At 34.4% G+C, this 15,084-nt stretch overlaps 1 protein-coding gene, 1 long non-coding RNA gene and 1 pseudogene across 3 annotated transcripts; 2 read left to right on the forward strand and 1 right to left on the reverse strand.

The window, feature by feature from the left end:
- The first annotated feature begins 1,076 nt into the window (after positions 1 to 1,076).
- On the forward strand, positions 1,077 to 1,897 carry LOC128283897 (uncharacterized). The gene is made up of 2 exons (XR_008274261.1): positions 1,077 to 1,236; positions 1,537 to 1,897. It is a non-coding gene; the product is annotated as an uncharacterized LOC128283897 (long non-coding RNA).
- Positions 1,898 to 3,828: 1,931 nt separating this feature from the next.
- On the forward strand, positions 3,829 to 8,244 carry LOC108467158 (uncharacterized). 2 transcript variants are annotated; one of them, XM_017767702.2, is made up of 14 exons: positions 3,829 to 4,106; positions 5,060 to 5,171; positions 5,739 to 5,851; positions 5,936 to 6,058; positions 6,149 to 6,363; positions 6,448 to 6,523; positions 6,764 to 6,850; positions 6,974 to 7,054; positions 7,188 to 7,220; positions 7,322 to 7,375; positions 7,458 to 7,499; positions 7,570 to 7,648; positions 7,746 to 7,816; positions 8,003 to 8,244. In XM_017767702.2, exons 1-14 carry the CDS (start codon positions 3,939 to 3,941, stop codon positions 8,078 to 8,080), a joined length of 1,332 nt encoding a protein of 443 aa, XP_017623191.1. In that variant the 5' UTR covers positions 3,829 to 3,938; the 3' UTR covers positions 8,081 to 8,244. The 2 variants fall into 2 exon arrangements, with proteins under 2 accessions (XP_017623191.1, XP_052881049.1); XM_053025089.1 differs by lacking the exon at positions 3,829 to 4,106 and adding an exon at positions 4,449 to 4,915.
- A 525-nt stretch (positions 8,245 to 8,769) lies between these two features.
- LOC108467157 (uncharacterized) lies at positions 8,770 to 13,351 on the reverse strand (annotated as a pseudogene).
- Between the last annotated feature and the right edge of the window lie 1,733 nt (positions 13,352 to 15,084).

Here is a 15,084-nt window from a genome sequence, read left to right on the forward strand (position 1 = left end):
AGGATAATAAAAAGAACCCTTTTTTTTAAAACAATATATACATATATAGATTATACTTATAAAATATAATAACTTAATATGTAAGAAAAATAATGTACTAAATATTGCTATTATACTTGTAAAAATAATTTAAGAATATACATAATTAATAAATAATAAAAATAGTGTATATTTTATAATAAAATAAAAATAATGTAAAGAAATATGATAAAATATATAGTGTATAATATAATTTACAAACAATATAAATCATATGATAAATAAAATTAAAATATATATGATAAAATGTATATAATATATAAAAAATATCATATGGAGTAAAATATAATATGTAATAAAATAATATGAAAACAAATAATATATAAATATAGTGAAATATATAAAATGTATATAAGATTTATAAGAAACATATATAATAATATAATATACATAAATAAAAAATTATTATTTTATACATAATTAACATTTTAAAAATATATATATAATACATATGTTTTTAAAAATATTTTAATTAATACAATATAAATAATACATATGCCATATAAAATAATATAATAATATATAATATAATGGATTTTCCATATTTAATAATAATATAACATACAATTTTAATATAAAATAATAATATATATTAAATAAATAATAAAATTCAAAATAAATAAATTTATAAGTGTAAGGGACTAAAATTAAAAGGAATTAAAAATTTTGAGCAAAATTAAAAAGTAAAAGAAAAAATTAGGCCTATTTAAAAACGCATTAAAACCGAAGGACTCATTGGGCAATTTACCCTAATCCCAAAACGACATCGTTTCCACGAATTCAGTTTTAAAGCCACTGTGAGGACCAAATTGAATCACAATTAAAATACTAGGGCTAAATTAAAAAATAAATAAAATGAAATTATAAAGATTAAAATTGCGAGAGGACCAATTGGGCAATTAACCCACTTTATGAAAACACGAGGATCCTCTGCATAATACAGTGCCGTTTTAGTGCTTATTGAATTAAGCAAAACAACACCGTTTTGGTAGGGTTATATAAACCCCGATTTCATCTTTTAAAATCATTTTAGCCAGGTTTTAAAAAAAAAAAGGAAAGAAATCCTCTGAAAGAGGATCTGGGGTCCGGCTTAGGGTTCTGTCGAGCCTCCGTTCCCGGTCTTTTTATGCGCTCACGCGCCACCACACACGGTGGTTGAAGGGTTAAAAAAACCTCATTCTTTCAAGAAAATCGCAGGTAACCTCTTCCTTTTTCATAATAGTATAAGTTTTTGCAATAGATCGATTTGTATACTCGTTGAATAAATAACAGAAATAAAAAAAAACTCGAATCACCTTTTTAAAAGAAACTACTTGAACTTCTCTTTTATGAATATGTGTAAGTATCTTTTTATTCTGTAAAAATCCGGTCCTTTGTACAGATTTGTAAAGAGGCTTTTATAGCCTTCTATGAACTGTTTACATTTAGAAAGAAATCTTTGATTTCTTTTCCCTATCCGTTTTCCTTTTCTGTTGTATTTTCTTTCTCTTTTTACAGGCAATCGAGGAAAGGAGACCACCAGCGTTGATTTGGCCGTTGATCACGGCGTGATACGAGGCCGAAGTCATGACGTTGATTCGGGTCACTGCGAGACGAACGGACACGAGTCGAAGGGGCGTGACTCTTGGACTGATTGCGGTGTGAAGCTTATGGAAACCCTAGGGTTTCCAAATTTAGTTTAGGCACTGGGCCTCACTAGTTTGGGTCTGGCTCGGGTATTCGGGCTTGGGTGTAACCGGGTTTTGGGTAGTAACGGGTCTGTTGGGTTTAAGCTAATTGGGTCAATAAATTGTAATGAGCTGTAAATGAAATTTGGGCTTTGTACATGGACTATAATAAATAAACATTTATTTATTTATTTTTTATTCTTGGTTTTAAAGCCCGGGCAGAAATGGGCTACTACAATAACGACCATAAAAAATGCACAAATAAAAGAGTATGAACAATTTAAATTTTAAGCGTAAAAAAAATAAAAAGTAATAAATAAATAAATAAATAAATAATAATAAAATAATTTGTAGAAAGGTTGAAATTAAATAAACAGAGGATTTAATTGAAATTTAAATGAAATTAGGGAATATGAATTGTAAATAATAAAAAATAGACTAATAAGGATTAAAATGTAACGCGTTTAAAAAGGACAGAGACCGAATAGGAAAATACCCCCTGTCCTTATACGCACCGTTTCTCAGAAGGACTAAAATATAACGTGCATAAAAGGGTAGGGACCAACTGGGAAATTATTCAAAGACCCATTAAATGCACGTTCTATGGGGGACCAAAATAAAACAAAACTAAAATTATATGGTAAAAGTTTTAAATATATAAAAAAGGACTGGATTGAAAAATAAATAAAAAGCAAAAGGACTAGGGCCGCAATTAACCCCTTTGTCGTGAAAATACTCGGATCCTACCAACTTTCAGGTCGAGTCTTGGGTTTGAGTCTAAAACGATGCCATTTTGGCGTTTGAAAATGAAGCCCAAAACGACGCCTTTTTATGGGGCTATACAAGTGAAAATATTAAGAAAAAAAATTCATTTTTCTTCGGTTTTAGAAAAAAACTTTTGAACTCTTTTTTTTTTCTCTCGGATCTGTCCCTTATCCGGCCAAGGGCTGCCGCCTGTCCGCTATGGCCATCGGTTGTTGGCAGCGCCGACCACCGCCTCCGGTGGTTGGAAAACCCCCCAACAAACTTTTTAGACCACCTTTTTGAATAGACCACAGATTTAAGGTTTAAATCCCCAAAAACCTAACCGACACTCGGCCGAAGGAAAAGAAATCGAAAGGTTCCACCTTTTTTCGACAAGGCCTTCGACAGAACCCTAAAGGGTTCTTAGGTTTCTCAATTCGGAGGAAAATACCCTACGGTGGTGGCAGTAATAGTGATTTTCAAGTAAGTATTTTCTTTTTTTAGGGTTTCAAAAATAAAAATAAAGTGCTACTTTTTGAAACTTATGTTTTTTTTTGTATTTTTCCGTGTAAAAAATATTACATTTTGAATCTGGCCTTTTAGCCGATTTACATATTATTTTTCTTTTTCTTTTTTGTTTTGCTACTGTTTATCTACTGTTCATGTGCTGTTCTTGCATTGTTGATCCTGTCTTTTCCCATTCTCTTTTTGCAGGTATCGACGCGGTCAACGAAGGGCGATGGGACGTGCACCTTTGCCATTTTGATGTAACGGCAATAGAGGCGTCAGGCTTTGAGCGGCCAACACGCTGACTCGGCATGAGGAGCAGCGCTAAGGAAGGACTAGGTTTTTTATTTTGCTGAAAAAGTGTTTAAGCTATTGGACCACTGAGCCATTAGAATTTTTTTGTTTTGGGTTATTTGAGCCTAATGTAAATGGACTGTTATATTTTAAACTTTTTATTTATTTTTGTTTTATTATTTGTAATCTAGGACTGGATAAAATTAGACAATTACAACCTGCATCCCTCAAATACTAGGAGAATTGACATTTCTCTCATCAAGGAGTACGCAAACCCCCCTCCCCGTTCCCCTCCCCCCCCAAAAAAAAATGGTCTCTTAGTCCTTTTCTTATACTGTTATGATTTTAAGTTACAAATAAATAAAAATGGATACAGAAATTTTGTATTAATTTACGCCATATCTGCACTTTGATTAAATACATAAGAGAAGTATGAAGTTAGCCTTCTAAATTGTTGAGAAACAAAATTAACAAAACAAAAAAAGGAATGCTTATGTCACAAATTTAATTACCTTAAAAAATATATTTGATATATAGAAATAAATATAGGGGTAACGTGGTCCACATATTTTACGGTAGTTGTATGATTGCTAGTCCCTCTATCTTAGTGGCTAAACTATTTAAGAGATTAGTGTTTTAACACAACAGTTGCTTCCTAAGGAGTTGGAGAGAGAGAAAAAGAGAGAGATGGAGAAGAATCTAACAGCGTTGAGCCATCTTTTCGTCACGGTATTCCTGTCAGGGTTTTCAACTATAATAGTGGCTCCGGCCATCATCGATGTTACTATGTTCGCCCTTTGCCCCGGCACTGATGAATGCTCCCTCGCCATTTACCTCTCTGGTTTCCAACAAGCTGTAGTTTCTTCTTCTTTTTCTTCATCTGTCGCTTTGCTATGTCTTATCATTTCTCTTCTTTTCTACAGTTTAGTTTATTTCATAAAATACCTTTCTTCTGAGATCGATTTGGATTTAATATGATTTTTCTTCAAGCTGTAGTTTTTTTTTTCTTAAACCAAAGTTTTATCTCAGTTGCTTAAGTAAATTAATTATGGGTAATTTACACCAACAGTCACTCAATTTTGATGTCTGCTTTCAATTCAGTCATTCTACTTTCAATTATGAGTGACTGTTGGTGTAATTTACCCATTAATTAATGATAGGGGGAATAAATGTTGAGAAGTATACACCAAGCAAGTTTCTTTCGTTGAGTTGTCATTTCTTACTTATTTTTCATATTGGCCGACTTTCAGTTTTGCATGGTTTTCATGGAGTTGATACTTAAGATCCTTCCAATGTCATTTTGGACATTTGAAGCCTTTTCTTTTTCTTTTTGATGATATACATATGTGGTTCATATTGCAGACAAGACATCATTAATCCAAGACATTAGCTTTTATGATGAACAAAAAGAAAAGATATTAGCTTTATGGCCCCCCTTTGTTGCGTAAACTTTAATAGAAATAAGGCGACGTCCTAATTTAGACAAAAGGGTGGTCATTCAATCTTAACATGTCGCCTTCTTGTACCAATTCAACTCTTTTTTTTTTGGATAAAATTCCACTACTTACTCCCATTTTTCTTAGGATTTGACTTGGACAGTATACAATAATTTGCGTCTAAAAATGCGTTTGAAAATTTCAAAATTTGTTTCAATTAAGTCACGGGTATAGTAGCAAAAGACTTACTAATTTTGATATCTGATTTTTGAGTTCAAATGTTTTCCTTTATCAAAAGAAAGCTTTCTAAAATCATGAACCGATTTGATTCCGAGTATTTTGATGTTGGTAATTGAGTTGAGATTGATGCAGATCATAGGACTAGGGACGGCCTTGATGATGCCAATTATTGGGAATCTATCGGATCAGTATGGAAGAAAAGCTCTACTTACATTGCCTATGACATTATCCATTATTCCCCTTGGTATGTATGTACATATAATATATATGATATGAACATAGATTTCACAGCTTTCATTGTCTCAACACTGCCCTCATGGGGTCACTATCTATGTGCCAAAGTTCCTAACGCATGCGTGTGTTGTGTGGCTTTGATGTGTCACCTTTTCATGTCTTTGCTTACATCTTTGAATTGGCTTATAGGGTGTCATTGTCCGACTTTGGGTCTGCTAGGTTTTATTATTCAAAGCTTGCTTTTAACTTGACATTCAAAAATTTAATTTGGTTGTATCTGTTGGATCGAGTGGTCTATTAAATAAAGTCTGAGTTGGAGTCTTATAGATAAAAATAACAATGTTAGGAAAGCTTTGTACTTATGGAAGGGTCTGAATCAACTTGACTCCACATCAAACCAAAAAATTGAGTTTGGGTCCTTTACACTTCTCATGTACGTATAAACCAACTTAATACCAATAAGTGGTTCATATCATGATGCTAGTGTTGTGAGTTCTGCTTTTCTTTTGATTTTTTCATTAATAACATTGCAAAGGTTAATATGTTTTTCAACTTATATGACTATCTTCTTATACAGCTATATTGGCATGCAACAGAACGACCAATTATTTTTACGCCTACTTTGCCTTCAAGACCCTCACTGACATGGTCTGTCAAGGCAGCATTAACTGCCTTGCTCTTGCTTATTTGGTAATAACCCTTAAATCAATCTATTCTTAAGAATAAACAAGATGATGAGATTTTAGGATGAATTTGCTATATGCATATTTGCAGGCAGACAATATTTCATATAGGCAACGAGCATCTGCTTTTGGAATTCTAGCAGGAGTAACCTCAGCTGCATATGTCTGTGGAACCTTAGCAGCTCGTTTTCTCTCCACTGGCTTAGCATTTCAGGTTTCCCTATACCCTTCTTTAGAACCTTTAGCCTGTGCCTTGCTCATTGTTGTGTCTCAAACGTTTTTTTGTTCTTTTAAATCCTTTCAGGTTGCTACATTTGTATCCTTGTTTGCTGTAGTGTACATGAGAATATTTCTTGAAGAAAGCATACCTGCAGATCAGGGTGAAGGGATCACCCAACCAATCTTGAAAGAAGGGGAAGAAGATAATATCATCCAAAATGATGATAATGCACCTACAAAGGTGCCTCCATTCAAGAAAATTCCATCCCTGGGGGATGTTATTTACTTGATGAAGAACAGGTAACAAAGGGTTGCTAAAAACCTCTTTCACTGAAAATTTAAGCTATAATTGAGGTAGTTTGAGGTAGTTGTATGTTATTTCAGTCCATCATTTGCTCAAACAGCAATTGTTGCTTTCTTCAATAATCTTGGGGAAGGTGGGATGGAATCTTCATCAATGGTATGACTTCTACTCTAACAGTGAAATTATGACCTTATCCATATGATCCAATCATACATAGTATGATATGGGAAGTCTTTTTTTAATAAATGTGATCAAATATCTGTTCAATTGTATGTATGCATCTGCATTTCTTATCCATTAAGCATAAAACTGTCATCAAGCATCTTAAAGTCTCTTACAAACTTTCTACCATGCATGTCGTAACGTGCCGGACAAAACTGGGTGTCAACAATGCAGTACTATTTAAAGGCTCGTTTCCACTTTAACAAGAATCAGTTTGCTGATTTGATGCTAATTGGTGGAATTGTAGCAACCATTTCACAGGTCTAAATACTGTTGCTGGTTCATTTATCATACTATTCGATTCTTCCGTTGTCTTGTATTTTGAATATCCAATGATCTATCTTGAATTTACATGCTATTCTTGTATGCATCTTAATTCTGCAGTTGTTTATCATGCCCTTACTAGTATCTCCCATAGGAGATGGAAGGTTGCTTTCAATAGGACTCTTTGCCTCCTGTGTATATGTAAGAATCGGATTCTCACCTTGCTCAGCTTTTTCTATTAATTAATCTGTCCCGTAATATGTCGTCGGAAGCTGATGACATTGTATCAATGTGAAGACAAGCCATTGATGAATATGCACCTGGTATTATGCAGGCCATTCTTTACAGTATAGCCTGGTCAGCTTGGGTAAGTAATGACACAGATAACCTTCAAATGATTTGATATTTGATTCTAAGTAAGCCTTTATTTGTTTATGTAACATTGGGTGGAAAGACATTCTCATGCAGGTCCCATATGCAGCCGCTGCAGTGTCTACTGTGATGGTCTTTGCACCACCATCAGTAAGTTCTTTACTTCCATTTTGTTATGAGTTTTGCTATGTTATCGGAAAAAACTTACATCGAAATCTTTCGAATTATACAGTTACGCAGTATTGCATCAAGACAAGCTGGCCCCAGAGAACAGGTAAATCCTAAAGGATTGGTTCTTCAATGTTTTGTTTATGGTTTTAACTAGTATAAACACATTATATCAGGGGAAGGCTCAAGGATGCATCTCCGGAATACTTTCTTTGGCCAATGTCATGGCTCCACTAATTTTTAGTCCTTTAACATGTGAGTTTAGATATTGGCGTTTTGTTCCCGTTTTCCTCAAAATTTAGATTTTATTGTCAGAACCAATGACCATTATTTCTCCTTTGTGTTAATGCAGCATTGTTTCTGTCTGAAGGGGCACCATTTCATTTCCCTGGCTTTAGTATCATTTGCATTGCAATCACTTTGGTATGAACATGTATCTGATAGAGTGCTATTTGTCAATATACTTGTAATAATATTTCAACTTCAAGCAGTGAATGGTTATCAATGATAGTTTCTTTCACATTCTATTTTTATCCTGGTTTTTTTTTTGGGCATTTGCAGCTTCATTCCTCATGACTAAGACGATTTCTTTTTGTTTTTGTTTGACAGATGATTGCCTTCATTCAGAGTTTGATGATAGGGAGAGCTCCTTCAACTAGCAATGCCGAAAACAGTACGGAGGTTTAGTTATGAGGGATCCAAGGAATGAAATATATATATATATACACAGACAAATCATTGGTGGTTAGAAAATCCTCTGTACTTAGTTAACAATGGAGAATGTCATCAAAGTGTCATTTATGCGTACATAGAACACAACTATTTAAAGAGATTGTTGGAATTAACTATAATTCATATGAAGGCCGAAAGGTCAGGGTATACTGTTAGGACAAAGGACCTAGTACTCTTAGCGTAGCTCAATAGTATTGCTATTAGAGGCTAGGTGACAAGAAGGCAATTGGTTGTAACTATAATCTGAACCCCTATTTGAACGCCCTAAAAGCTAATGGGGAAGGGTAGGTCTACCAACCTGGTTATAGTTGCATGCCCCCCTCAAAAAGGGGCACAGTAAATACATAACAATATAGATGCTTTTCAGTTCATACTAGTTTAATAATGAATTTCATCTCTCTTCTTTAATAAGTTCAATTATGGATTTCATCCCTCTAAACCATTTAAGAGTAAATAATTCTACTATAATTTGTTTGATTTTAGTCCTCATATTTTACTAAAACTAAGAAATTGGTCCAACCGTCATGTGAACTTAAGCCACCAACTTTTACTAATTTAACGACAAAATTTAAAACTATTATCCAATTGGATTAACAACAGTACAAAAACCAAATTCTAACAAATTATAGAACCAACCTCTCAACTTCCGTAAATTTGCAATCAAATTCATTTTCATTCATATTTAGAGTTTAATAATAACAAGCCAAAAGAGTTGCAAAGCAACGCTTATTTGCAGTTTGGTCAATCAGAATGTTAAATAAAGCAGACTAGTGAAGATCATGTTCTACTGTTCTCCTCCCTCAAAGAAATGAAATAAACAGAATAAAAAAAGCCACATAAATAAATAAGTTCTATATATTATAAAAGAAGCAGTGAACATTAAAACTTGTAAAACAACACTCACTTAAAGCCCTATGTTATGTACAATCTCTAAATATAGTTGCCACGGCATATCAACATTCAACAAAACGGGTCCTCTGGACCATTCCCTCCATCATCTGAAGAAGCGCCACTGTTGGCATTGAATGTCTATAAATTCTAGAAGTTCTCGGCCTACTGCCGATGCATTTTCTTCATTCTGTTCTGGACTAGTCCCTCGCCTTTGCAATGAAAATAACTGCAGCATCAGGTCCTGAGGTGTCGTTATTCTGTACATCCAGCCCCTAGGTTTTGGTTTAAACTGGACACAGAAAGTGCAAAATTACAATCATTAATTATCAGGCATCGTCATAATTGCCAATAAAATTTTTAGCATTCATCGCTACCATCATCGTTATCACCATCATCATTAAAATCATCATCATCACCACTCTCAACATCTTCACTGTCATAATCACCATCATCATTGTCACTGTCATCGTTATCATCACCATCACCATCACCATCATCAATGTCATCATAAACATCAAGATATTCATCATCAGAGTCATCTTCCTCATCATCAGTATCCTCAATACCACCACCAAGAAAAACATTATAACCATCATCATCTTCATTGAAGGCAGCAAAGGACAACAAACGAAAGAGGCCGCGTTTTGGGACCTTTTGAAAAGAAGTAATGGCAGAGAGATCAGCTCCTACTTCTCATACATCTTTAGAATGGATATTGTCATTTCCATCCAATCCGTGTGAATTTACACAATCAAGAAGAGCAAGCCAATGTTGGCATGAAACAAACAGTCCTGTGCCATGGTAAGCTACCTTGGCATCTACTATACTTATCAGATTTCTTACATTTCGCAGAATTCCTAGGAGTATATGAAGATCTAACGAAGAGTGAATGGAAGTAATGAAAGAGATTACACAGTAATTTATCTCAAAGAAAAACTACACAAAGACAGCCATTGGACCTTAGCTAAGGTCTCAAGTCCAAATCCAAAACCTCCTTCCATTCTCTTATGATAGATTATGTTAAACAGCTATAGTACCAAAACAACATTCTAACAAGTACTTTTATCTTTCTATGTCTTGAACCAAATCATATATGCTTGTCCCTAGTAAAGAAGATATAAACAATAAGGAACAAGGATGTGGGATGTTTCCACTGTTTTATCCCTGTGTCAAGAAGCATGTTGACGAAGCAGAATGCAGTTCATGTCTTAACCTACCTTAGATAACCCAAAAAGTATAACATTTTTTTACCACAAGAGATTAGGATAAGACATACCTGTTCAATGTTAGTTGGAAGAGTAGCTTTATTAATAGCCTTTGGAGTCCATATCTTGATGTCCCTCTCAATTCCACTGCTAGCCAGAACCGTGGTATGAGGATGAGACTCAATACAGTTGACCACATGCTTATCTGCTTCCATAACACGAACAAGCTGTCCACCTTTCTTCTTCCAAATAAATATTCGGCCACAGTCGGATCCACTAACCACGTACTCAGACTTGGGCCCAAAGAAGGTCACACCCTTCACCGTCTCACAATTTCTATGTCCCTTATAAACTTGTGGAATTGCTTTTTCATCGGCTTCCATAGCTGATGCTGACATAGCTGAGTGGTCCAGTCCCATTTCACTTGCTTCATTACATGCAGACAATGGAGAAGATGGAACTGGATTTGGCCCCAGTCCCATATCCTGTGTAAAGAGATAAATGAACTCATCATTGTAGGAGACAAGAAGCTCACTCTGATCTGAAAAGGCTAAGCCTGTTATTCCAACTTGATCATCACCAATCAAATGAGAAGGGCAAAAATAATCTGTAGGTTGACCAAAATCAGTTGAGCCATCCCACTTATATTTGCGAACATCATAAAGGCGAGTATACTCATCCGATCCTGCGACTGCAAAGAGATTTGGGTTCCTTGGATCAATTGCAATAGCATTGAGAGCAATAACCGGCATGTAAGCCCTGCTTTCATCAATTGAACAGCATGTAAAAAGTTCTGTAGCTGCTGCAGTTCTAAGATCAATCTGAAAAGCAAGTGACATACAACAGGGCTCTATAAGTCAGCAATGCTAAAGCACAGACAAAAATCAAGTTATCATGGGAAGGTCATCATAGAACAAAAACACAAGAACTAACATAACTCACATGCTGCACTAGTCCATCTTCACCACAAGTGTAAAATATATGAGGGCTTCCTGGTTCAACAGCCAATTTATGAGCTCGCCCCTGGTGTTTGGCCACCAGCCTAGTTTCAACACCACCCTCCAAGATTTGAGCATGTCGAACCTACGATTAGGAAACGGTTTTTAGTTAGAATAATAATTCATCCATTCACCACATCAAGGTATGCTTAAGCAATGCTACATATTAGGTTCTTAGCACACTTCTTTTTTTGGGTTATGTAACCTCATTTTCCTTCAAAAATTAAGCAACAGAAAGTCATGGATGCTATAATGCTTGCCCTCGAGGCAAATAAAAGTTTTGCAGTTCAACAAAAAATTTAGGACTCTGCTACTAATCACCACATGCAATACAAAGTTCATTGGAAGAATTATAATTATTGAGATTAACAATTACAGTCCGTTTTCATAAAGAGAAAAGATGGAAAAAGAATTATGAACTGTTTAACTTTACATTACATTCAAAGAAAGAGAAAAGCTTTTGCCTTATTGTGAGCCACTCATTCAAATTCGAGGACCTTGTAAACCAACTCAAAAGTTTCCATAATTTAGTATATAAATAAATACAAATCCTAGAATTTTTATGCTTACAAAGTAATATGACAGTTTATCATACTTCGTAATGAGGTCTTGAAATGGAATTACTTTTACTTCCTGGCTCCAGAAAACTTGTTTACTCAGTTACCAACTGATGAACCTTTATGATATGTTAAACCATTAACACTTGAAGTTGAAGGACAATTCACCTATAAAAATGTTGATCACTAGACCAGAAGAACCCCCAATTGGTCCTACCATTTAAAAGATTGCTGCATGCCTAATTAAGATATTCACCTGCCCATCAGCAGCACAGGTAATCAAGCTGCGATCATCTGTGTAAGGCATTATTTTTGCTTGGAACACATTGCTGACATGACCTGATGGGAAAGTAAGCTTGGCAACCCCAGTTTCCCAGTCCCAGAGTATAATCCGCTTGTCATCAGAGCCAGAGACTAAAATGTTACCATCAGCATTGAAACTCACAGTGTTCACACAACCTCGATGCTTATCAAGTTTCCTGAGAATTTCAAGTCGGAGAACAAGATCCTGGATCACAAAACAATTTAATCAATCAAAACCTAATGTAACATGGGACCTTGTAAAGGGTATAGTAAATTTGTGAATTCCACCTTTTACAAATTTGTTCACAGTTCTTCTGCACTTGTGTTATATGCTCACATTTACAAGCTAAAACAATTCGAATTTCTCAGTGACAGTATATAAGATTAACAACAATTACAGTTATTATTAAAAAAAATGCTGGCATTTGAATTTCTCAGTTGAATATTAGTTCCCAAAATACATATTTATTCATTCAGTTTCAAGAAAACACGGAAACCAAGCAAAATATCAGAAGGTGTTGATACAATCCTTGTAAAAAAAGGCATATTTATCGTTACTACTACTTACGATTTGTCACCCATCACTTTGTTTTTGGAATCCCAGAGAAATGGCAATAACAAATTAACAAATCAACTAGAAGCCACATTCCATCGATCAAAGATTAATTAAATCACAACAATATATGTCGTTACCCAGTCTCAATTTCATAATCAAATAAATTCTAATCATTCACCCATTGAAAAAATCGGAAGTCACCATGAAAATACATATATATATATATATATATATATATATATATATAAAGATCAATTTTAAGGAATAAGATTGATTATACAAGATAAAATGAAGAATTAGACCTCGGAAGCAGCAAGCCGGTGGACGAAATTCCTGGTTGAGATTTCCCCGACTTCCCGTTGCCAAACATCAACCACCGCCTTGTCCACACTCCCCCTTGCCCTTTTATTCCTCATTTTCGATTATTAAAAGAAAAGGAGAAATGTGTATCTAAAGGAAAACAAAAAATTAAATCCAATCAACGGCAAAACAAGTTAACAAAGTGGGGGTTTCTATGTTGTTCATGACTCACTGAGTCGATAGATAAATCAGAATTGAGGTGTTGGCTTTACAATTTCTTTTCCCAATGTATGTCGATGAAAATAAAGAATGAAACCTGCAGAAGCTTCTCTCCTTCTCTGCGGTTTTTGTGTTCTTGCGTAGATTTATGGGCTATAATCACAGTGTTCGCGTTTCTTCTATATTCTTCTCAATCGCATGGCAAATATGAGAAATATATTTAATTTTTTTACATTTAATACTATTTTCTAAGTTCAATTAATTAATTAATAATTCAAAAAACCATAAATTAATCTTCAGATTATTTTCATACTTAGTGAGAAAATCAAGTCCATTTCCGAATATCTCACATTTCTATAAGTTTATCATTTCTATCCATTTCTGTTTATTTGATTCAACATGTAACTCATTTTTGGTTCAACCAGCTACCAAATGGACTAATTGGATATATGCGATTGGGGCTCAAATGATTTATAATTAAATTTTAATTTTTTTCCTATTAATTATAAACTCATTTAATAAAAAAGTCATTCCATTATAGTATCGTGACTGAGCTCTCCTTTACGACATACCATTACGAAAGTAACTACTCACTACTCGTCCAATGACCTTTCCATAAGTGTGTTACCTTTTAGGATATATTTAATTTCTTTGGGATTATATCCATTCTCCCAATATGATCATATTTTATGTAATGATAACCATTACATCTTCTTTCATGAAAGTTAATTACTATCAAATAATAATCAAGTTATTAATCATAAAGACGAACGACCCATTGTCACGTTTACTTTTCATTAACCATGTAATGCCAATGAGAGGATATCATTTACCCATGTCTTGGGCTATGAATTCAATTGTTGTGAATGACGCTACATACTGTAAAGTCATACACCAAATGCACCAGCTTTCAGTTCCTTATCTATTCGAACTAAGACTTTTACTTACATCAAAGTGTATGATTCACGCATACATAGTCCGCCATTCAATTAGGAATTAGGCATGCCACACTATGAATGTCACAAGTGAATAAATCTATAAACGAATCAGGGTCTATCCTTCTTAGTTCTAGCCCGATGTACTGTCAATTCAGTCAGTCACATCTATATATCTATCTTTTAGGAGTCATTCGCTTCGATGCCCATGACAAAACATCTTCCTATTTGGATATGATAGACGACATATTAGTCTTTCAATTGATTTTCTCATTTCTGATTAGACTAAGGACATGTTTAAATCTGTCTACTAATATAAGTTGTCTTTCCGTATTACGATCCGACCACGTAATACCGATTAGTATCAGTTTAAACATTAGACAATCAGTGAGCTAATATTTACTTCTATTTTGCTTTGCATGCAAAAATCACAAGAGGAAATTATACAAAGAATATTAATGTAATTCATGACTCATTTTATTAACAGATCTGTTCAAAAAAATTACAAGTTTACAAAGAATATACTACACTTAGGACACCAAATCCAATAATCTCCCACTTGCCCTAGTGAAGTAGATGAGTCATATTCTGCATTCTCATGCCCACCACGTGTTTTTCAAAACTCATAGCTAGTAGAGTCTTGGAAAAAGGGCCCACAATGTTATCCTTGGATGCGACTTTGACTATATCCATGATTTCGTTTGTAACTACCTCCCTTATGATATGATACTTTCTATTTATATGTTTCATCCTCTTGTGGTTTCTAGTTTCCTTCGTGTTAGCTGTTGTCGCACTGTTGTCACAATATAGTGTGATAGTTTTTTCCATACTAGGAACGACTTCAAGATCCACAATAAACTTTCAAAGCGATATTGCTTCTTTTGTAATGTCAGAAGCAACCACATATTTGGCCTCCATAGTGCAGTCAACAGTACAACTCTGCCTGATGCTTTTCCGTATAATAGACTTATTGCCTAGGAAAAAAAACACAGCTC

The sequence above is a fragment of the Gossypium arboreum genome, chromosome 2, assembly GCF_025698485.1.
Source record: "Gossypium arboreum isolate Shixiya-1 chromosome 2, ASM2569848v2, whole genome shotgun sequence".
Classification (NCBI taxonomy): Eukaryota; Viridiplantae; Streptophyta; class Magnoliopsida; order Malvales; family Malvaceae; genus Gossypium; species Gossypium arboreum.